This window comes from Lampetra fluviatilis, chromosome 26, assembly GCF_964198595.1.
Source record: "Lampetra fluviatilis chromosome 26, kcLamFluv1.1, whole genome shotgun sequence".
In the NCBI taxonomy this organism is placed as follows: Eukaryota; Metazoa; Chordata; class Hyperoartia; order Petromyzontiformes; family Petromyzontidae; genus Lampetra; species Lampetra fluviatilis.
This window is the reverse complement of record NC_136300.1, coordinates 126,691-149,087: the sequence shown is the minus strand read 5'-3', so window position 1 is coordinate 149,087 and position 22,397 is coordinate 126,691. Positions and strand designations below refer to the sequence as shown.

Below are 22,397 nucleotides of genomic sequence, written 5' to 3'. Positions count from 1 at the left end.
CAGAATTTCTAGATTTACTGTGAAAATGCATCCCATTAACAGATGGTGGATGCTGCACCGAAGAAATAGTTTTTCCACATTTACCAAAACCACATTTGTGGTTTCACTTCAGAAATGTGTCCAACGCAGCAGGCCTCTAGCATAATCAGCGCTGTGATTCTCATTTCATAACTTCTCCACTGCACGCTGTCCCACTGCTATGATGTCATACGCTCAGTGCTATCCAACCACTCGTAACCATTAGAGGCTTGGGAAAATACCACTAGACATAACATAAAGTTGCAAGGGAAATGTGCACATTGTATTCACCCCTTTATGGGCTCCATTTTTATTATAATTGAAAGTACACTTTTGGTCAACAACGTCATAAAAAGTAACACAAAAAATAACAAAAACACATTATGCCGTGTAAATTTTTTAAGCACCTATTGTGCGCAGAACACATCGTCCTCCTTTTAGTAACTCCACAACCAACGTGTATGGTTACGCATATTTTGATGATCACTGACTGGGCAAAGACCACAACACCACTCCGCACTGCCCTCCCCCTGCTTGGCCAGCAGGAGTGGTCAGTTCATGAGAGACTCCATCTGCACCAGGCGCGCGTTGGTATCACCAACCATGCGGTACGGAACGACGCCCGAGAACATGAGCAGCACCTGCGCTTGCCTGCGCAGCTGCAAAACGCACACAGGAACAGCACAGCATGCACATAATTATTCCGACCCGAAAATGCAATCACAGCGCAGCGCCACGACACAAAGGGGGATCAGGCTATCACACCGCCTTGTCGATCATCGCTCTCTCCCATCAATTACACTTCTGAAGCCGCTGAGAAGAAACGCACGAATGGATTCGCATCGAAGCCCCCAGTAAATTCGTTGGCTCATTAGGTGTGCAAGTCCACGGTTATATATTCCAAAATTATTCATCAGTGGGTCAGGTAAGATTACTTATTGAGGACCATACTCTTTGGTTCTTTCGGTAAAGTCAAGTAAATAGAAAAACAAAATTCTATCTGCGTGAATATTCAATCTACGTGACTTTACCGAAAGAACCAAGGAGTATGGATTCCTGCAGTCACGAAAGCTTCAAATCAAGATTTTTGAGGACCGTTCGCCATTCATTAGTCGAGCATTACCGAGGGAGACACGTGGCACAGCTGTGTGGATATACTGGGTGGGATGCACACTCACTGCGTCCATGTCGTCGGCGGTCCTCTGTGGCCTGGCAGGGGCGCCACCCCCAACCGCCTTGGCCCGGCGGTACTTGGTAAGGAGGATGTTCATTGTGGCGAGCAGCACATCCGGCAGGCTGTTGCGCACCTGAGCCAAGCGATGCACGTGCATGCCGTCTTAGTTAATGGTCACTCTGAATTTACAGTGCTTGCAAAAAATCAACAAGCCGATTTATAAAACAGCGTACCTCATCTGAGAAGTTCCGAAACGCAGCTTGTCTCTCGTCAATACTGTCTGGGTCAAGAGGCACCAACTTCAACCGCTCCATTACCTGCCGGTGATAACAGCGTACACCATGCAGCACTGTGATGAAGGCATCACTGCAGATTCCACATCCACTCATCTAAATAAGGGCACAAAGGTCAGTAGCCGAATTATATTTATTTAATGGAGCCTCTCATCTGCTACGGCATTGGTGGGATAAGAGCGCATTGTGCATTTCTTAAAAAATTAACACAATGCACTCTTTGTTTGCTGTAGCATCTCTTCTGCAGGCACGAGACACATGGAGGATTATGACCATTTTTGTAGCAGTAGCAATACATGGGCTACTAGATATGTAACAATGCATTTACTCATCGATTCTTACTTTCACGATACATTTTCATGCATGTATGCTAGTGTTACATTTAGGGTCATGAATGTAAAAAGACAGGTGGTACATATGCAACAGACAATATAAACTAAATCTTGACCCAAAGAGTATAATATAAACTAAATACACAAATAAGACAAAACTAATTCGATAAATTGGCAGGGATACAAATGACAGAGAATGAGAGTTATAATATACGATAGAGATGGTACAAACTAAACAGTAGAAACGAGAGAAAAGCAAATATTCTTGAGTTGAACCACAACCCTGAATCATGACAATTCATCCAACTACGGCAGGATAAATAGTTCGTGTATTTCTAGGCCACGCCATGGAGATTTGCCTCCGAGTGTGTGTGAAGCCTTACATCCATGGCTCTGTCCACCTGGCCCGCGTGGTACTCCTCAAAGAAGGTCATGAGGTCCAGAAGCAAATAGAAAGTTGCACCGATCCTCTTGTCCGTGCTGATATGCAGAGTTCGATACCTGTGTGTGCGCGCAGACATGCGGATGTGTCAACAGAAAAGACCTATGTACTTAGGTGAACGAACAACAATAAACAAATTGTTTCGCTCAAAACAAAGATCAACCAACAAAGGTGATAATCAATAGTCCAATAAGTTTATTAGAGGAAAATATGTACACATATATGTAAAGCTCTATTTGCAAACCCACTGTTATATAGGGGGGGGGGGGGTTCCCCATGCCGTGCGGGTTATCGAGGCTATTTACCATTGTTGACCAGGTTGGTCAGTACATACTTCACAAAGCTGGTTAGTGTGGTGTGAATACAGGGAACAAACATGTGGAAGCATAGAAGCGCAGTACAAACATTTATTTTGTTGCACTGTCCTCCGCTGCCCACAACGCAGCACAGCCCCGCCGCCGCTGCCTGTAACAACCTGGCGTGTAGTCGTCACCCATAAAAGCACTAAAGAGGATCAATGCTGCTTAGCTTACGACATCTTACCACATTGAAAGCATTCGAGGTTATTTGCTCATGGGCTGTAGAAAAACAAATTGCTGCAAAACAGCATCAACAATAAGCAGCTAATTAACTGAACAAGCACGAGCTGATGTGTTGTTGTCCGTGTCCCTTGCTCCAGAACATGTGAGCACTGACCTCTCCGCAATGCCGAGTGCCATGGTTTTGAGTCGATCGCGGTTGGAGTGCAGGGCACCCTGGGTTGACACCACGGGGCTCAGGAGCTGGTTCATCAGCCCAAGCACCTTGTCAGCTTTCTGTGCCATCACAACAAAGAGCAACATTATCAGCGCAAAGCGTGAGCAACACGCACAGCACATATGGGCTTGGATTTTATCAGCACTCTCTCGCCATGAGGCACAAGAGGTAATGCACAATAAAAATGCAAAATGAAATCCATCCCGGCTTCAGAGTAGTTCTCCTATGTAAGTTCATCTTCATGGAATAAATAATAAGTCATGCATATCCTTATGTCAATCCATTGCATGATGTAGACCACGTTGATGGTGGGGTTGCTTGACAATATTTTACCAAGCTGATCCAAACTTAACCAGAGCAAAGTGTATAGCATTTTAGTGCATTTGTCAATTATCAGCCTCAATAGGTGTTACAATGCAAAAATCATCAATTAAAATCTATTCCTACACTCATGATACATGTATTGAATCGCACACAAGAACCAATTATAATATATTCATGTACGTCATATGTAGTTAGTTCTTGTGACCCGTGCACCCACTATGATTGCAACAGTATTCCAGTGTTAATATAAATATATGAACTGTTAGATCAAATCGTGATCCTGAATCATGCCTATCAGTTACAAGCCTCTGCTTGGTTGGCAATGAAAGTTGTCATCCCTGCAGGTACCTCTGCCAGGTCGTACATCTTGACAGCCTCCTCAAAAAGGCCCTTGGTCTCAGCCACAGCTGCCACCGAGCAAATGATGCCCCTCGTGTCCTGAGAAAACTTGTCGATCACGCCCGGCTGTAAGTTTGAACACGTGTGCACAGGAGCAGGGTTCAATGACAGCAAAACAATGAAAAGACCGAACCAAAAGCAACACGTGATTTAATTAAATCAGCTGTGCTTTTCAAAGATGCAGACTTATAGTGATTGGCGGAGAGCTCGCAAGTCGCCATGCTTTTGACTTTCAAATCTTACCCTCCTGGTCCCATCCCTCTCAAGCCTCCCCAGCAGCATGTCAAACTGTACACACAGAAGTCAAAGCCATTAGTTAAAATGAAGACTGAACAGTTGCAACTATGAGCCGAACTATTGCTGAATTACATTCGCCAGCTGCTTTCATGCTTTTGATTTGTTCGTGAAAACGACTCTCACAGGGCTATTACAGTGACGCTCAAAAATAAAACATATAAGGCTATTATGAAGCCAATATACATTTGTTATGACAAATTCCTTTAAAATGTGCCTCTATTATATATATGAAAACACAAAGAAAACATATTCCTGTATTTATTTTGAAATTGCATTCATATACATTAGCACGTGTACATTTTTGTGTCTCCACCCACACGTAAAAAATAATTTGCACGGTAATCGAAATACATACCTCCCGCGTCTCTATCACAAGCTCCCCCACACATCGCATGAACATGTTCTCCCCTTGTCCATCTTTCTCCGCACTGCCAAGAAAAATGCACAACCCCAAACGAATGCTCAACTCCCATCAGTCATAGCACATGCGCTAAAATTCCAGCATAAAAGCAAAGGCACATGCCATGGCAGTGGCACGGTCTAACAAGGTTTAGCCATTTTCCAATCTATTTATCAGCTTGCATTGAAATACACAGTCTGTACGGTAAAAATCTCTCTACGATCTCTGGAATGAGTGCAGGGACACGACGAGTAGTGCACGTAGGTGCCCCACGCCCCTGGGGCATGCAAAGTCTACCTCGTGATCCGCAAGTGATAAACTAGCGCTCTTTCATTTTCAGACATTAATTTTCTCAACATTTTATATTTCATTTCTAACAATTAAAAAAAATTCAGCCCCCTCCCAAAGATTATTTTCACACACTGCCAAGAGGCACATGCAGTGCTCTCCTGCCAGACCTACAAACAGCCTCTTCGTAGTCTCTGGCCTGTGTGTAAAAACCTGTCAGCTATTATTTACTCTCTTACATTTCTTAAAGCTGAATGTGGACGACAAAATATAATATATAATAAGATCTTTGCAAAAACATTTTTTTATGTTACCAACAAGGTTGAACAATCTTCCAAATATACCAAAACAACGCACCAACGCAAACTGTTTAACATATAAATATACATAAAAAAACACATTTGCACATTTTTAAAACCGTTAAATCATTCAGGCAATAGGATGCTCTAAAGCAAACAAAGGTATAAACAACTTAACACGCACAAAGGACTACTATAAAATCAATAAGAGTACATTACAACACTTTAAAAAATGTGTACAATCATGAGAGCAAAATCTCAACGAGACTGATTCAAGCGCACACATCTGCCACGGGGACATTATAAGTGCAAGCGCTGTTGGGGAAGCAAAAAAAAAAATCACTGACCGCAGGAAGTAGAAGTACTGAAGTGCTTCCCGTGGGTCAGTCGCCTCAAACTTCCTCGTGTAGAGCATCAGCAGCCTCACCAGGTTAAGACGCCGCATGGGACCAGGATCGTTGGACTCTCTGCTCACTGCCGACCCCGCCATCGTCACAATCATTACCTCCTCATCCACTCAACTTAAAGGTGTCCATTGGATGGCATTCATTTTCGTCAAGGCACCGATTAACGGGAGCAATATTAGCGACATTATTTTTTAATTGACTAAGCATAAGAGGAAATAAGAAAACAAAAAAATCGACTTAATCACAATATGCAAGGCCCTTTTTTTTAATCCATTTCTGGATGAGGGGCATCTCACGCCGATGTGACCATACCTCACCACGTTGGTCAGTGCTGGTTGATGTAGGTGGGGTGTACATGGCTACTTTATATTCGTCAGGTATAAGATTAAAAACACGGGTTTGCTGGTGCACAAACAGCAAACAATTGATTTTGCAATATTGTTGATGCAAGTTATTGCAACAAGCAAAAATGAAAATTCTATTTAGTTTTTTAGATACTCTAACTGTATGGTCCACACACAGCAATTCACTTTTTTCTCAAATGAAGCTTCAACATAGTTTTGGTAAACACGAGACACACAGCATGGCGATCAAAGACGGTTACCACATGGCGCGCTTTTAGACGCGCTTCTGTGGCCATCTGGCGGTTGGCTACGTATGGTGCGAAAGAAGTTCAACATATATACATCCGTATCATATCTACAAAAGCCATAAATCTTGACTTAAAGCTTCCTGATGATGAACGCTTGTGTTGCGATCGAAACGTCGTAGTTTTTTGTTATTTTCTTTGAACCTATCTACGCGACTTTACTGAAAGACCCAAAGAATACAAAAGCCATGTTTTTTTTGTGGGATGGGTGCGGGGATGCATATTATTTTCAATAAGAGGCAGCAGCCATGGTTGCTACCAATCGCCACCGTCGTGCATCATGCGAGCGCAGCAGACGTACACAGCTGTGCCGCCTGCAGCGGCGGCTGGAGCAGCAACTTCAGCTCGTGGAGGGCGAGCGCCACGTGCACGGCGTGCGCCCGCAGACGCTCCACGCGAAAGAGAAATGCCACGGCCGCCTCAAACTGTGCCGTCAGGAAGAGCACCTGGAAGTAGAGGAAGGGTTGCTGGCCGGCCGAGAAGTGCGTCTCCCCTGCATGTACACGCAGATCACGGTGCAACACACACGCACCTCCCATCAGCATACGTTGCGAAACAAGTTCAACATACATACATACACAGAGACACGCATCAACATGCCAGCCCACCACAAACTCATGATATTTGCATCAGATTATGAACAACAGCAGCAGAGAGCCCTGCAGGATTTGGAGTTAAATTTCAACCTGTGCTAAGAATATACTAACCGTGAGACCCCAGGGATGAATTATGTAACAGTCTACCTTCCAACTACGTAAGTGGTTTAAAGCCAATGTCTGTTTTCATTGCTGTTGAAAGCTTAGGTCACTTGACAAAATGAAAATAATCAATGAATAATAATCATACTACATTTTATATATATAAAATGCTGGCTGGAGGGGTAAGGCGGGACGGAGGGACACGTCCAAAGGACGTGCGCATTGCTAGCAATTAATATTGATAAAATACTGTATATTAGAGTTACAGCCAGAAGCGAAGTTTGAAAGTAAACACAGTATCGTACCATACTCCTCCAAAAGCTGTGTCTGTAGCTGCGGCAGTGATATGCGGTCTTGTGTCCCCAGTCCAGCCTCCTCCTCGAAGCTCACCTGGTGAAGCTGTGCATAGCAAAGCGAAAACAGCTCAGTGACAAACATGCCTTTATACGCACACACACATTACCATTTTAATGGCACCAAGCATGCTATTTTCTTGAGTAAGCGCCTTAGCTTGGCTAAAAATCCTTTTGACTCACACTATCATATCTGAACTACTTTACTTATTTGCCAGCTGCTATTTTCACATGTAGATGTAGTCTGCTAAGCTAAAAACAAACCACAAAACGAATGCACTTCCAGTTTTGTTTGTCATCTGACAATACAGCAAATAAGGTTACCCGCAGCCACAAAAAGTCGTCCGTTTTCTCAGCAACGTCCCCGTGGAAGTCTGTGACGTCACACCGGCCAATCAGGCAGTGCACGGCACGCTTGTACGGGTCCGTACCGTTCCTGACCGCGCGCCGGTAATGCGTGCGCAAGCGGTTCGCCGAGGTTGGGGAAAGCCTGCATGTCAATCCATCCAAAGAACAAATCAGTAGTCATAAGCAATCAGCTCTATCTAATAGCATGACTGTGTAATAAATAGAAATTTTTGTTGCAATGGCACTATGACTCACATGCGGTCTTGGCTCTGGGCGTACTCTTGTAGCCAGCCCACAAACTCGCCGAGTTGGTGCTGTGAGCGGTTGGCCACTGAGAGTGCAGCTGTGACATCGCCGCAGCGCAGGCAATAGTAAAGCACGGCCCACACGGGATGAGAATCAACCTCCCCGTCCTACAAAACAACACCACAGTGAAAGGTCATGCAAAAACGAACCACAAACTAAGGAGCTCCTCTACACAGGTGAATTGCTTGAAAATAAACATAAGACTCTGCCTTCAGGAATGCATGACTCTTTTGCAAACATAATTATAAAAGAGGATGAAGACCTCCCCAAGCCGTGTTAGCCATGGGGGAAATGTAAACTGGTGAAAGAGATGGCATAAACATTTCAAATACCAATTGCTATTTATATGAGCCATGACCAGGATTCAGACTGAGGTCAGTGGCTAGATGTTAACTACCTCGCCTGGTATACAGGAGGTCGTGGGTTCGATCCCAACCCTGACACCTGTACATTTCGAGTTTGCATGTTCTCCCTGTGGTCGTGTGGAGTTTTCTCCAGGTCCTCTGCTTTCCCCCCCCCACATTTAGAAACGTGCATTTAGAGTATTTGGTTGCAATTAATTTCCACGTGATGATGAGCCACTTCGTTGAGCTATAATTTTTGGCCAGGTCGCTTCTGAAAAATAATTTTCTAGCTCAGTGGGCCTTACCTGGTTAAATAAAAAAAATCGTTTAGTTTGCAATGCATGAACCATGGCACCACTGCTTTTGCCAGCACAATGAAAACAAATACACTTTCACTGTTATTATTATTATTATACCACCGTTGATTATTTTCCAGTTAATGCAACCATTAAAAAAAGTGTATGCATTGTCATTTTAATATTGCTTCAAAAGCTATTTCTTATCATGTTTTAAAGTGTAAAATAACATAGGCTCATCTTCAACAACATTAATAAATGAGATCTGCATTATGGCTACAATACTGAAACTGTTGATTTATTTATGAAATAAAAATGAATAGTAAAATTTAGGAGTATTCATTGTAATATTCGTTTGGTAATTTATTTTTCTTAGTTATTACTTTCGTATTATTTCACACCACCAAAAACAATACTTTCAATTGAAGATGCACAACAATTCATGTACAACAGGTTCGCCAAACAAAAGGAAATAATTGTTGGAGACAACCAGAAAACAAAAAAAATATGCATATCCAAGGAAATGATTGACAAACATTAAGTGGTGCATGAAAGCAGAATGTAGGGATTTTTTTTACAATGAAAAGCAACAAACCTGTATTCTTAAAGAAGAACGTTTTCAACAAGTGCAAATTACCTGCTATATATATAGATAGGATACATGGACTGTTAAAGATAAAGGGGGGAAAAAAGCTTTAAAATATTCCAAGAAGCATGTAGAGATTAATGATGGGAATCCTACGTGACTTTACCGAAAAAACCTAAGAATAAGAACACATGGGTCAGAGAACAAACGCAGAATCATACTTTTTGACTGTTAAAAAGTGGCCCTGGCCAGGATACACCACTACAGGGGATTATATATAGGAGATGGACAAGACTTCTGCTGAAATGGCAAAGGAGACAACATGCCCGAGAGGACGACCTCCGTGGAGATGCAGCGATGAGATCAGCTCATGCGCAAGTTGGATTGTGGCATTGGAGGACCACGAGGCATGGTGACAATGTGGATGCCTCTATTCAACAGTTTATAGATGGCTGATGAGGATGGTAATGTTTCCCATTTTCATATCTTTATTATCTATTATAATATCATGGGACCTCCTTTGCCAGTACCAAAATATGAAAATAAGCTGTTCCCCTTTTATCTGGCAACAAAACAGGTGTTAAGTTGTTAAAACACCAAACTCAAACCTTTTACAAGGAATCATGTCTGCATGACAATGCATATATTATCAAGTAAGTTTTTTTTTGCATTTTGACCACAAGTATTGTGGTTAATGCAGACATGATTCCTTGTAAAAGGTTTCAGTTTGGTGTTTTAACAACTTAACACAGCTGTTTTGTTGCCAGATAAAAGGGGAACAACTTATTCTCATCTATTACAATATTTTCATTATTCTGTATCTCCAAAAACATAATTTTTTAAATATTTACATGAGGGATTCCAATTTGTGTACAGTAATTGATATTTTCTAAGCCTGTTATTGCATGGCCGTGGACTCTACAAGTGTTCTACAAGACAAGGAACCTGAAGGCCTGGAAGATGAGGAGGCAGCTTGATGTTAATGAAGCTGTGGATGAGCTGAAGGGTCCCCGGCACTCCGCCCAGCTTTGCCTGTTGCAGGTTCCCGTACACCGTCGTCATCACATAGTTCTTGTAGCTGTTGGCAGACATTTTATGATTGGTGAACTTTTGGCACAGTTTAATCAATGTAATGCCCTCGTTCAAGATCATCACATTTGTAGAGCTTTTGACTAGTGTGTCCTTGAACATGAGGCCAATTCAGGGGTGGACCTTTCCAGGAAATGTTTTCTTTAAAAAGCCCACATCATTCCCACAAAAAAACACAACTGAGCAAATATACAGCTTGTAAATGTTGAAATGCAGTAGAAAAGGGAAAAAAACACCACTGACGCCACCTACAAATATCACCAAAATCATGTGATGCAGAAGTCATTGACAGTATTAAACAGGGACTGCCTGGCAGGTGACATTTCTGCACAGCGTAGAGCCCACGCTTACAAGAGAGAATATATTTGCAAGCAGTTACAGTTTTCAGCTTCATGAGGTGTGATTTTCAATTTAAAAGTCTGATGTGTCCTCAAAAGTTGAAGCAGTGAACCTCACAAACACACCTTTGCTCCAGGTACAGCAGGGCCTGCCGGACGAAAGCAGACTGCATTTCCTTGTTAACACGACATGATAAAGTGTCCTTGGCTGGCACCAGAAGCACATCAGTCATGTGCTGAACCATCGACCACAGCTCTATCACATTCTATACATACACACACGTGAACAAATGCAACCACATTGAAAATAAGCATAATGAAAAGATAAAATGTCATTCTAGCCAGAGTTGTTGATGCCACCACACATCACCAACGCTCTCCACCCCATGCTAGATCCCGCAGTTGCTGCAGGTACACGCGCCCTCCAAGATCTGCCCTTACAGTATCTGCTCTTCTGTTTAGTTGCTGGACTTGTGAAGACCGGTCCAATGTCTGCCAAGACCAGCCCTCCTCCATCCTATTTACACAAATAACTAGACCTCCCTCTAGTGGAAGAACTGATTACAAGATACAGTCATAGAAAATGGTCATTTTAAGTCAAACGTATACACTGTGTAATGCCAATACCTAATTACAGGCTCGAGGTACCAGGACAACTACAGATTGGTCACGGAACAGGAAACAACCAGCTGTACGTAACAATAAATACTGGCTGCCATGCAACTTGATGTTCCAATTCCAGATTATAATTGAGAGCACCCCTAAGGCAGCCAAACAGATGCGATAACTTGATAAGAAAAATCCCAGACCACGAATGTAAGTATATAATTATATTGGCCGCAGTAAGCTAGCTGAGAAGATCACAGTTAATGGGGGATCTGCAGTTCCGTTGAGACAAATAATCACATCACAGAATATCAACAATACCAGGTTTAAGACAGATGTAGATATAGTGAGGTAACGGTAGAATATCCACACGATAATCTTCTGGCTTGATCCCAAAGCCCTAACGTGCCGAAACATGGCCTCAATACCACATAACGCAACACATAATACTCCAACATTAAAGTCCATATATTTTATAACAATTATATGAAAATTCACAGAATTCTACTTGCTTTTTTTATCCACTTCGGAATTATTTAATGCTCAGGCCTGACACCCTAAAACTGCAAAGAACGGCACATAATAGTATCACATTTTGCATTGCTTACATTACTTTATTTTCTATGAACGCATTCACAATTTGCCATGTATATAATACGTAGATATCATTTTGGGTACCCATCATACCTTGTCGTCAAGTTTGTCAGCTACGCCGCCAAACATTTCCACCAGGCTGGGACGGATCTGTGCCTGCACAATCTTTTCATTGTAGACGTACACCTGTGTGGGAAGATTCACCCTCCTATTAGCGAAGAAATAGGATCATTAATATGAAATGGATAAGGCAGGTAAAGTGTCTTCTTCACCTGGCGTGCATAGGCTATCTCAGTGCTGTCCATGGAGCTGCGGCCTGGAGGGGCGGTGTCCGTGAGAATGCTCCGCTGAAAAAAGGAGATGGGAGTTTCTGGTTTTAGCTACATGAGGGCATAGTGAAGCGCTGTACATGAACAGTAACATGTTTCAATGATAGATCACAATCAGAATATATATTTATCCTGGCGAAATCTGATGAGCTATAAGCTCTTTTTCACAGATGTCCAGTCGGGGCGGGTTAGAATGTTACAACAAGAAATAATTTTTTTTTTAAACATCTTGACAACCAAGGTATATTTCCCATTAAAAGAATATGAAAACAATGAAGTTGACAACAGTTTAAACTTTTATGAAACAGAAATGGTGCAGACTTCACGTATCAACATTTATACACCTTTAGTTGATGTTTCATATCTATTTTTCATGCCCTGAAAAATACAAATAAAAATATATTGGGGTACAATGTCCACTCAACAGAAATGTTAACATTCAATATGAATGCTAATGTTATTGCCAGATACTGGGAACCAGACCTCTGCCTCTGGAGCAAGATCGAACATGTCCTCCTCAGATCCCAGCAAAGTGTTGAGTATTCGCTGCTTCTCCTGCTCCCACTCTACCAGCATGTTATCCCAGTGGTACTTCTCAGCCTGAGCAAAGGTCTGTATAAAGCATATGCGCACGTTTCACAAACAATAAATTAAAAGGTTGTGACCAGAAAGAACATTCAGTGGTTCGTTTTATGAAAATAATAATGTTCACTCACCCTCCTTCTGGACTCCTCAATAGCCGAGAACAAAGCATTATCCCTTTCATTCTTCAAAAATCCCTGAATAAGAGCATTTGTATATTAGGATAAGAGCAGTATGGCATTAGAATAACATAACTTGTTTACATCGCCTTACAGTAATAATCAAGTGCTACTGCTTTAAAGACACAACTCTGATCGAGCATATGGTATTACGAAGCATTTCAAAATGAGTTTCGCTTTACATCATATGCAAGGTGTGAGTGTGCAGTAAAAACACCCAGCCAGTGGCTTGCCTGTATGTCAGTGTCCCGCACAGGTTCCAGGGGCTCAAAGGTGGTAACTGCGCTCAGGCTCTCAAGGCGATGGGAAATGTTTGAGATGTCCAGGCCCTTGGAGCCCAATAAAATAGACCTGCATTCCATTATTACGGGAAGAAATAAACACACACACACACTGACCAAATGTTTACAAGTGATCCTTATGGCGGGACCCCGGGGTACCCAATAAAAATGGCCAAGGCAATTAAATATTTTATTTCTCGGACACTATTTTTTCCAGGGGTGTACTTTACTCTGTAAATGGGGTACCAATCAATCCAAAATCAGCGCTACTCCACGATGTGGAAACGCCAAACATTAGCATACTGTGAATACTGCATCGTGTACAGCTCGTTGAGATGAGTCGATTGCCGCATCGCCGACCATCCAGACTAAAAATGACTGCATCACGGACATTATGCGAGAGCCGGGGTACTATGGAACCCCGGGGGTACCGTCATAAGGTTCAAGTGTGCGAATGTTCCTGATATTTTGTGGAAACCTGCTTTTACCTCCACCACTGAAAACAGGTGGGGAAAATCCACCAGGGTTTTGCCTATTTCTCCAAGATGTGAATCTGGCTCGTAATATATGAAATGAGAACCTTGACATAGTATGAGAGCTATTTGGCCACACCTCACCATGTTGGTCTGTAGATTGGTAAAGGGCAGCGTAGATGGAAAATAGTAGTAGCGTACAATGTTCACTGCTGCCCACAACATAACCTGTATCCTATGAACAACCTGTTGTATATGGTGATCACCCACTCGAGCACTATTCTGACTAAATTCTGGTTAGCTTACTGAGATGTGTTCACCCTCTCCAAGCTCCTGGAATGCCCTGCCCTCATCCAGCTTAAAGACCAAATAACCTCCTTTTCCAACTTCTGCTCCTTTCAGTCCGCCGACCATCAGACCACTGCATTTATCCAATTGGCCATCAACCGCATCAGAAAATCAACTGGCTGCTAAACACATCTTCATAAATGGAAAATTTTAAGACAAGCCACAGCGCAACTGTGGCCATGCAATCCAAACAATGGCCTATATAATCAACCACTATAGACTGGACACATGTCATATCGTCTGCACTACCTCTCGTGGCGACAAGACCTTGACAATAGCATTTCGCTCCTAAACATAATTCCATACACAAGAACAAAATTTCGATTTAAAGCTTTCGTGACTGCAGGGATTCATCTTCTTGGTTCTTTCGGTAAAGTCATGTAGAAGGGAAATAATAAAATAATAAAAACAAAACATAATAAAATAATTCTCACGACGTTTCGGCCACAACGCAAGCAGCCGTCCTCAGGTGAAGACCAGGTCTGTCGGGGAGGACGGCTGCTTGCGCTGTCGCCGAAACGTCGTGAGAATTATTTTATTATGTTTTATTTTTATTATTTTATTATTTCCCTTCTACGTGACTTTACCGAAAGAACCAAGAAGAACAAAATTACGTACCTCATTAAGTTATTTGGTGTCAAATGCCATTCCTACGCAGATGACACCCTACTCTTTGTGTCAGCTGATTCCACCGAAACCTCTGGACCAGAGTGCACTGCTACCTTTCAGCAGTGGTTTTAGGCCAATGATCTTTCAACGAATGTTTCCAAATCCGAGGCCATCCAGATCGGCACCAGAAAAAAGCAACTCATCAGGTTCCACGGTCCCTTCTGATATAAAAAGCACAAGTTCCCCCATCCATTTATCTGACCACATCAAGCCCCTCGGTGTCACTTTGGACTCTACCTTATCCTTCGACAGCCACACCAACCACATCATCAGATCTTGCAAATACCACCTTAGGGTCCTCTGTCCTCATGTCCACTCATCACCAATGAAATCGCCAATACCATCACCTGCAGCACAGTTAGATCTCGCCATGACGATTGCAACTGTCCTTGCTTGATCCCCAAGAAATCTAACAAAAGCTCACCCATGTCGACCTCGACGGCCGGTCATCCTCGGGTAAATTGCCTCGCTTCCCTCAAACTGGCTTCCCGATCACCTGCCTTTGCCACTGTGACTCCACTTTCAGTCGTCCACTGTATCTCTCTTGACTCCTGTCACTTTGGACTACAGCTCACGGTTAGAACTCTCCACAGCAGGACTCACAACCCCTGCGCATGATAAATTGCATTCCAGTAGTATTATAAACAACAAAAATATTCTTACATGCAGGATGTTGTGCATGTATCTAAAGCATAATAACAGATGCATCGTTGTCCACTCTTTGTCGTCAGATGAACGCATCGTTACACTTACGCCTTTACGTCGGCGGCATCGTGGGAGGTGCGAGTGAGAGTTCGCGAGCGGAGCCGCTCCCCGGCGAGCTGGATCTCCTGCAGATTGCGCTCCACTTGAGGCAGTTCTGACACTCCCTCGATTTCAGCTGCCAGTTGCTCGGCCTGCTGCAGTAGTTCACCGAACCCCTCCATGTCCATCACTGGACACACACCATTACACATCAAAGTGTCATATGAAAAACTATTTTAATACTCAGGCAACTTTAAATCCACTGAAGACGTCCCCATGCCGTGTCGGTCACATCATGTGACCATACTTCACCACAGTGGAAGCGTGAGATTTACTGTGCGTTTTCTTACTGTCCGCTGCCGGTAAGTGTGATTGTTTACACATTAACTGAACAACACTAACTTTATATAGGCTTCTTCAGGGGGTTCACGAGTACTTTTAAACCTCAAGTCGAGCTTGGTTTCCCAATCACACGAGCATGGGTCAGCTCCTGTAGACAGCCTCTGGGTCAGAGTGGAGGAAAGTGCACATTACTACAGAAGGCCAAATTCTATCCATAGCACAACCCCTGTTGACTCTACACTAAATGGTGCTCATGTTATCGATCCAGAAGGGTTGAAAGACTGAGTCTACCCACAAGGATTTTCATAATTGTGAAACCTGGTTAGGATATGAATCGAAGGCGAATCACCATTATCAGCCACTGCTGGCTGGTCACGATATTGTATCTCAAATGGTCCTGAGATGCCGGAAAGACGGACCTGGTTTCCAATTTAATTTTAGCGACAAAACAATATAACGTAACATGCATTCTTTAAAGTTATTTTCTCTCATTTAATTAGCCATTCTTTAATGGGCCTGTTAAAATATCCCAAGTGCAGGACTCTACTGAAACATCCTGAAACTCGTGAGGCTTTCCTTCGCAAACAGAACGAGTGCGATTCAATAACCCATCCTTACAATAGTAATGTAGTATTTTAACTCGTTTTACAGGACCACCGCACGATTCATTGTTCAAATAAACCGTTGATTAGTTTAAATTGTACGTGCGGTCACTCATGGAAAATAACTGTACGCGACCTCGGGACGGGCCTTCGGCCTAGCCGCGGGGGGGAGGGGGGCGCTCCGATTCCGGCAATGCCGCAAGGACCAGCCGGTGCTTCATCTACGGCCTTACGCGACTGTCACTCCACGGGGTTTCCTGCTTTAAGGAAAGCGCTCTCTTACGGTATTGTTTAAAAGAGACCCCGGAACGTACTGCTGTTTTCTCGGCGGCGCTGATGGAGCTGTTAAATGTGTTTGTGTTATAAATTAACAACAACAAATCATTCCACGGGGTGTAGAAGCGTGCACGCAGCCCGGAGTCCCGCGTTCTCTCTCACCTCTGATTGGTGGAACCCACGCTCCCGGCGGGCACCGCGGTGCTGATGCACAAGGCTCTGAGCTGAATGCAGTTTCTGTTCTCAACCACAAGGGGGAGACGTGCTGAGCCGCCTGAGCTCTTCTCGGAACAGATTGGGGGTTTGTTGTGAACAGAATGGGGGGTTGTTTTGAAGTGATCAGGGGTTTTGTTTTGAACACACTGGGATTTGTTCTGAAAACATAGCATAACTTTGTTCACCAGCGTTTTATTCATAACTAGCGGGAAGTACCCAGCGTTGCCCGGGGGGAAAATACATGTAAAAAAACTTCTTAAAACTTAAAAACATAACATATACAAATGGAAATAAAACTTCGATCATTACCTCATTCATTAAAATAAAGCCCAACGCGCGGTGGAAATAAAAACTTACGCTCGCGCGCCAAGATTAAAATATTTAAATCGAGCAAAGCAATCGAAGGTTGTAGATTTCTTTTGAATCGGCCTATTCCCGTTTAATCGACACCATAAACCCTCACCAGATATCGATTCTGGCCAGTCCTGTATGCGGGTTGACGCCACACACTTCATGGTGACCCCCCCCCCCTCAAAATACAAAAGTATATTTTTAAACGTTTAACATTGTGTACAGTATGGGAGCTAACCACATGGCAAATAAACAGGACCCTGCGGGGTGGGCTGGTAGGAATAATACTAATACCGGTACAGGGATATCGACCGCACACACACGCACACACACACGCGCACACACGCGCATAAACGTACACACGCACACACGCACACACCGCACGCACACAAAGACAAAGATCCCCCGTGTAGCCTGAACAGACTGTCGGGGCAAGTGCTGTTAGCGAGCAGCACCTATGAAGGCCGGCACGGCACACACACACACGTACACACACATGCACGTACACACACATGCACGCACACACACACGTAATGAAGTTGTGTTGCTACGCTTCCAGTTCGCCGTGAATAACGATCCGAAGCCCAATAGCGCCCATTCATCACGCCGCTCGAGTGGGCCGGACACGCACACACGCACGCACACACACGCACACAATCACACATATACACACACGCACACACGCACACACACGCGTATACACACGCACACACACGCACGCACACACGCGCATACACACACGCACACACGCGCATACACACGCGCATACACGCGCATACGCACGCACACGCACGCGCATACACACGCGCATACACACACGCACACACACATATACACACCTCTCACCTGCAAGGCAGCGGTCGCCGCTTCTCCCACATCTCTCGTCGCGGCAGCTGTAGCGATGGTGCAAGTTTGTTGTTGTAAAGTAATTTTGAAGCGAAGTTTAAAGTTTTGCCGTGATGGCAGGGGGAGCGGGCGGTAATCTTGTCGGACAGGGTCATGCCAAGTGTTTTCAGTAGGGGGCGATGTTGATACACGTGTGAATACGATGTAGTGAACACGACAGAGATGTGGTGAACACGGCAGAGATGTAGTGAACACGACAGAGATGTAGAGATGATAGTTAACACGACAGAGATATAGTGAACACGACAGAGATGTAGAGATGATAGTGAACACGGCAGAGATGTAGTGAACACAGCAGATGTAGTGAACACGGCAGAGATGTGGTGAACACGGCAGAGATGTGGTGAACACGGCAGAGATGTAGAGATGATAGTGAACACGACAGAGATGTAGAGATGATAGTGAACACGGCAGAGATGTAGTGAACACAGCAGATGTAGTGAACACGACAGAGATGTAGTGAACACGGTAGAACTATAAGCGAGTGAATAGCAGCAGCGACGAGGCCTCTCGCTGCCTCTGCTCTGCCGCTGCCGGGCTGCAGATTCAGCCGAGTCAGGTACCACTGCCAATATGCACAACAACAACAATAAACGTGCTGCGTTTCATCTCTGTGTTAATAAGCCTGCCGCACTAGGCCTCACGAAGCCTGCCGCACTAGGCCTCGTGCCGTGCTTTTCGTGCACAAATAAGGCGATTAAATGTATCTCGTCTCTGTGTTAATAAATGTTTCTTGTCTCTGTGTTAAAAAAACGTGCTGCGTTTCAGTAAAGTAATTTTTTTTTATAAACGTGCTGCGTTTCATCTCTGTGTTAATAAGCCTGCCGCACTAGGCCTCACGAAGCCTGCCGCACTAGGCCTCGTGCCGTGCTTTTCGTGCACAAATAAGGCGATTAAATGTATCTCGTCTCTGTGTTAATAAATGTTTCTAGTCTCTGTGTTATAAAAACGTGCTGCGTTTCAGTAAAATAATTGTTTTTAAATAAACGTGCTGCGTTTCATCTCTGTGTTAATAAGCCTGCCGCACTAGGCCTCACGAAGCCTGCCGCACTAGGCCTCGTGCCGTGCTTTTCGTGCACAAATAAGGCGATTAAATGTATCTCGTCTCTGTGTTAATAAATGTTTCTTGTCTCTGTGTTATAAAAACGTGCTGCGTTTCAGTAAAATAATTGTTTTTAAATAAACGTGCTGCGTTTCATCTCTGTGTTAATAAGCCTGCCGCACTAGGCCTCACGAAGCCTGCCGCACTAGGCCTCGTGCCGTGCTTTTCGTGCACAAATAAGGCGATTAAATGTATCTCGTCTCTGTGTTAATAAATGTTTCTTGTCTCTGTGTTATAAAAACGTGCTGCGTTTCAGTAAAATAATTGTTTTTAAATAAACGTGCTGCGTTTCATCTCTGTGTTAATAAGCCTGCCGCACTAGGCCTCACGAAGCCTGCCGCACTAGGCCTCGTGCCGTGCTTTTCGTGCACAAATAAGGCGATTAAATGTATCTCGTCTGTGTTATAATAAATGTTTCTTGTCTCTGTGTTAAAAAACGTGCTGCGTTTCAGTAAAGTAATTGTTTTTAAATAAACGTGTTGCGTTTCATCTCTGTGTTAATAAGCCTGCCGCACTAGGCCTCACGAAGCCTGCCGCACTAGGCCTCGTGCCGTGCTTTTCGTGCACAAATAAGGCGATTAAATGTATCTCGTTTCTGTGTTAATAAATGTTTCTTGTCTCTGTGTTAAAAAGCGTGCAGCGTTTCAGTAACGTAATTTTTTAAATAAACGTGCTGCGTTTCAGTAAAGTAATTTTGAAGCGAAGTTTAAAGTTTTGCCGTGATGCGCCGGAAGCGACGGCCATCTTGTTTAATTCACATATCGCAGGGGGAGCGGGCGGCCATCTTGTCAGACAGGGTCATGCCAAGTGTTTGCAGTAGGGGGCGATGTTGATACACGGACGGACGGACGGACAAACGCGGACGGACGGACGGACGGACAAACGCGGACGGACGGACGGACAAACGCGGACGGACGGACGGACAAACGCGGACGGACGGACGGACACATTAATCTATTGGTGGTCTGGTCCACTTCGTTCCTACCAGTAAAAGTTTGTAACCTATTCCCCCCCCCCCCAGCCGGCTTGCGCGGAGGGTTGGAGGGGATGCACACCGCGTCACGCTGCCTCATGCGGGTGACATGACAGAGCTGTGACGTCACCGCTCACTTGCGTGCAATAAATATGCATTATTGCGCCTCCCCCCAAAAATATTATACAAAAGTGTATTTTTTTTAATTTGGCATCGTGTACAGTCTGGAAAGTACCCACATGGCAAATTTCAAGTTGTTGCATGTAGGAAAGTACGCTAAACATTTTGAACAGACACACATTCACAAATTTCCCTTTTTGATATATATAGATAGGTTTTTTGAGTTAGATCTCGTAAATATATAAATACTCCCAAATACAATTGTCGGCAATGGCAGAACACGCGTGCCAACAAGGACACTCAATTGATTATGAAAATGTTGAAGTTCTGTGCAAAACTAGTTACTACTGGCCAAGACTAATTGAAGAATCTATGGAAATTGTGAGAAATAAAACTGAATTTCAACCCTAGATTTGAAGCTTTCGTGACTGTAAGGATTCATACTCTTAGGTTTTTTTTGGTAAAGTCACGTAGGTAAAATAATAATGAATGAAAATAACTAAATTAAACCACGACGTTTCGGAGGCAACACAAGTCTCCGTCTAACGGACACTCTGACCGTACTATCCGCCAAGCTGTTTCTCCCACCATACAGAAACAACCACCTGAAACTTCGATCAAAACCATCATGTTGCCATACATAGCAGGCGTGACCAAAAATATCTCCGAAATTCGAAACAAACATAAGATCCAGGTCCGATTCAGTACAGTACATAAAATTCGTGATCTAATCCCATCTGTGAAAGATGTCATTCCTGACTTGCAATACCCTGGAGTCTATAAACAGAGTTGCATCTGTGGTGATTGTTACATTGCGGAAACGAAACGTCATGTCTCTGATCGTGTCCGCGAGCACAAGTCAGATCTGAAACAAGGCAAAACTGATTTTTCCGCCGTTGCTGATCATTGTTACAACGCTGTGGGCTCTCATGATATTGTCTTTTCCGAGACCAAGGTGCTCTGCAAACCTTCTGGCTACCATAAAAGGTTTGTTCATGAAGCCACTCAGATATACAAATATAGACATAACTTCAACCGTGATGATGGGTACAAATTGAGCAATCATTGGAAAGATGTTATCAACCATGTAAAACATATTTAACTACACATATTTGTACCATTTTATTTGACAGGTACTAGTCTATTTTACCGAGTTGTTGACATCCCCAACGACATGTCTCGGACCGCATCCGTGAACATAAAGCAGACCTGAAACACGGTAGGATAAACACCTCAGCCGTGGCAGATCACTGTTACAACTCAGTGGGCTCACATGACATTGACTTCTCCAAGACAGAGGTTCTCTGCAAGCCATCTGGCTATCATGAGAGATTCGTTCATGAGGCGATCCACATATACAAACACAGAGACAATTTTAACCGAGAAGATGGATTCTGGCTTAGCAATCATTGGAAGGACGTAATAAGCCATTTCGGATCTTAACTGATTGTGTTCACGTTTACGGTGACTTTCAGACCGCGTTCCACTCACTGGCATTGTATTCTCCGCAGGGTTTATCTATGGCAGTATATAGTACGGTGTATGCTCGTGTGATGTAAGAGAATAAAGTTTAGATGGAAGCATATTATATAATTTTTACGACGTAGAATTGTAATGTATTACTTGCTGTTAGTAACTCAGCTTATTGTAGAGTATAGTAAGTATACTGATGGTGCTATGCAGTTTATACTTTAGTTTTTTTATGTAGTTTATACTTTAGTTTTCTACGTGGTTGTTTAGTAACTGCAGCTACATACTATTAACATTCCTTTCCTTTGTTAATGCTACTCCCTGCACCCTCCCTTGGTGCTGCTGATCCTGCATAATGCAAAGGCATAATATGACTTTGAAACCCCCCCGCCCACCTCCTACGCATTTGCCATGAATATGCTAAATTCCTCTTCATATGCACATTCTTTTTGTTAAGGCGCTCTTCCACCTCCAACCCAGCTTATATATAAGCTCCTAGCTTGGTAGTGTCTCATTCTTCACCTGAAGACGGCTGCTTGCATTGTAGCCGAAACGTCGTGAGAATTATTTTATTTTATTATGTTTTATTTTTATTATTTTATTACTTCCCTTCTACGTGACTTTACTGAAAGAACCAAGAAGATGACATCCCCAGCGTTTAACAGTGCAGCTATTTTTGGTTTTGGTAGCCAACATCGGCCGTAATTCTTGCGGAGGTGTGTCAGCTGTACCTTCCCTTCTAGCCCCGCTCACTTCCCCCCACCCTCTCAGTCAGTCCCTGACTGCCACATTTAGATA

The 22,397-nt window shown here is 43.6% G+C and overlaps 1 protein-coding gene across 3 annotated transcripts; it reads right to left on the bottom strand.

Annotated features, from left to right (window-relative positions):
• Window positions 1-305: 305 nt before the first annotated feature.
• On the bottom strand, window positions 306-16,621 carry NUP93 (nucleoporin 93). Of its 3 annotated transcripts, XM_078868423.1 has the most exons (23): window positions 16,500-16,621; window positions 15,644-15,742; window positions 15,251-15,431; window positions 12,960-13,077; window positions 12,682-12,744; window positions 12,449-12,577; window positions 11,909-11,983; window positions 11,730-11,822; window positions 10,563-10,702; window positions 9,955-10,087; window positions 7,733-7,890; window positions 7,454-7,619; window positions 7,082-7,175; window positions 6,380-6,571; window positions 5,370-5,496; window positions 4,391-4,463; window positions 3,982-4,026; window positions 3,688-3,804; window positions 2,956-3,074; window positions 2,201-2,318; window positions 1,426-1,509; window positions 1,197-1,325; window positions 306-677 (listed from the first exon to the last, which is right to left on the bottom strand). In XM_078868423.1, coding segments are annotated over exons 2-23 (2,463 nt in total). In that variant the 5' UTR covers window positions 15,645-15,742; window positions 16,500-16,621; the 3' UTR covers window positions 306-569. The 3 variants fall into 3 exon arrangements, with proteins under 3 accessions (XP_078724549.1, XP_078724550.1, XP_078724548.1); XM_078868424.1 differs by lacking the exon at window positions 15,644-15,742 and having other exon boundaries at window positions 16,469-16,621; XM_078868422.1 differs by lacking the exon at window positions 15,644-15,742.
• Window positions 16,622-22,397: the final 5,776 nt, after the last annotated feature.

Coding starts and splice junctions, on each gene's coding strand:
- NUP93 (XM_078868423.1), bottom strand. Junction 5,497..6,379: donor GCTGCAGGCGGCACAGCTGT/GTACGTCTGCTG, acceptor CGGGGTCGGCAG/TGAGCAGAGAGTCCAACGAT. Junction 2,319..2,955: donor GCACTCGGCATTGCGGAGAG/GTCAGTGCTCAC, acceptor GCGCACACACAG/GTATCGAACTCTGCATATCA.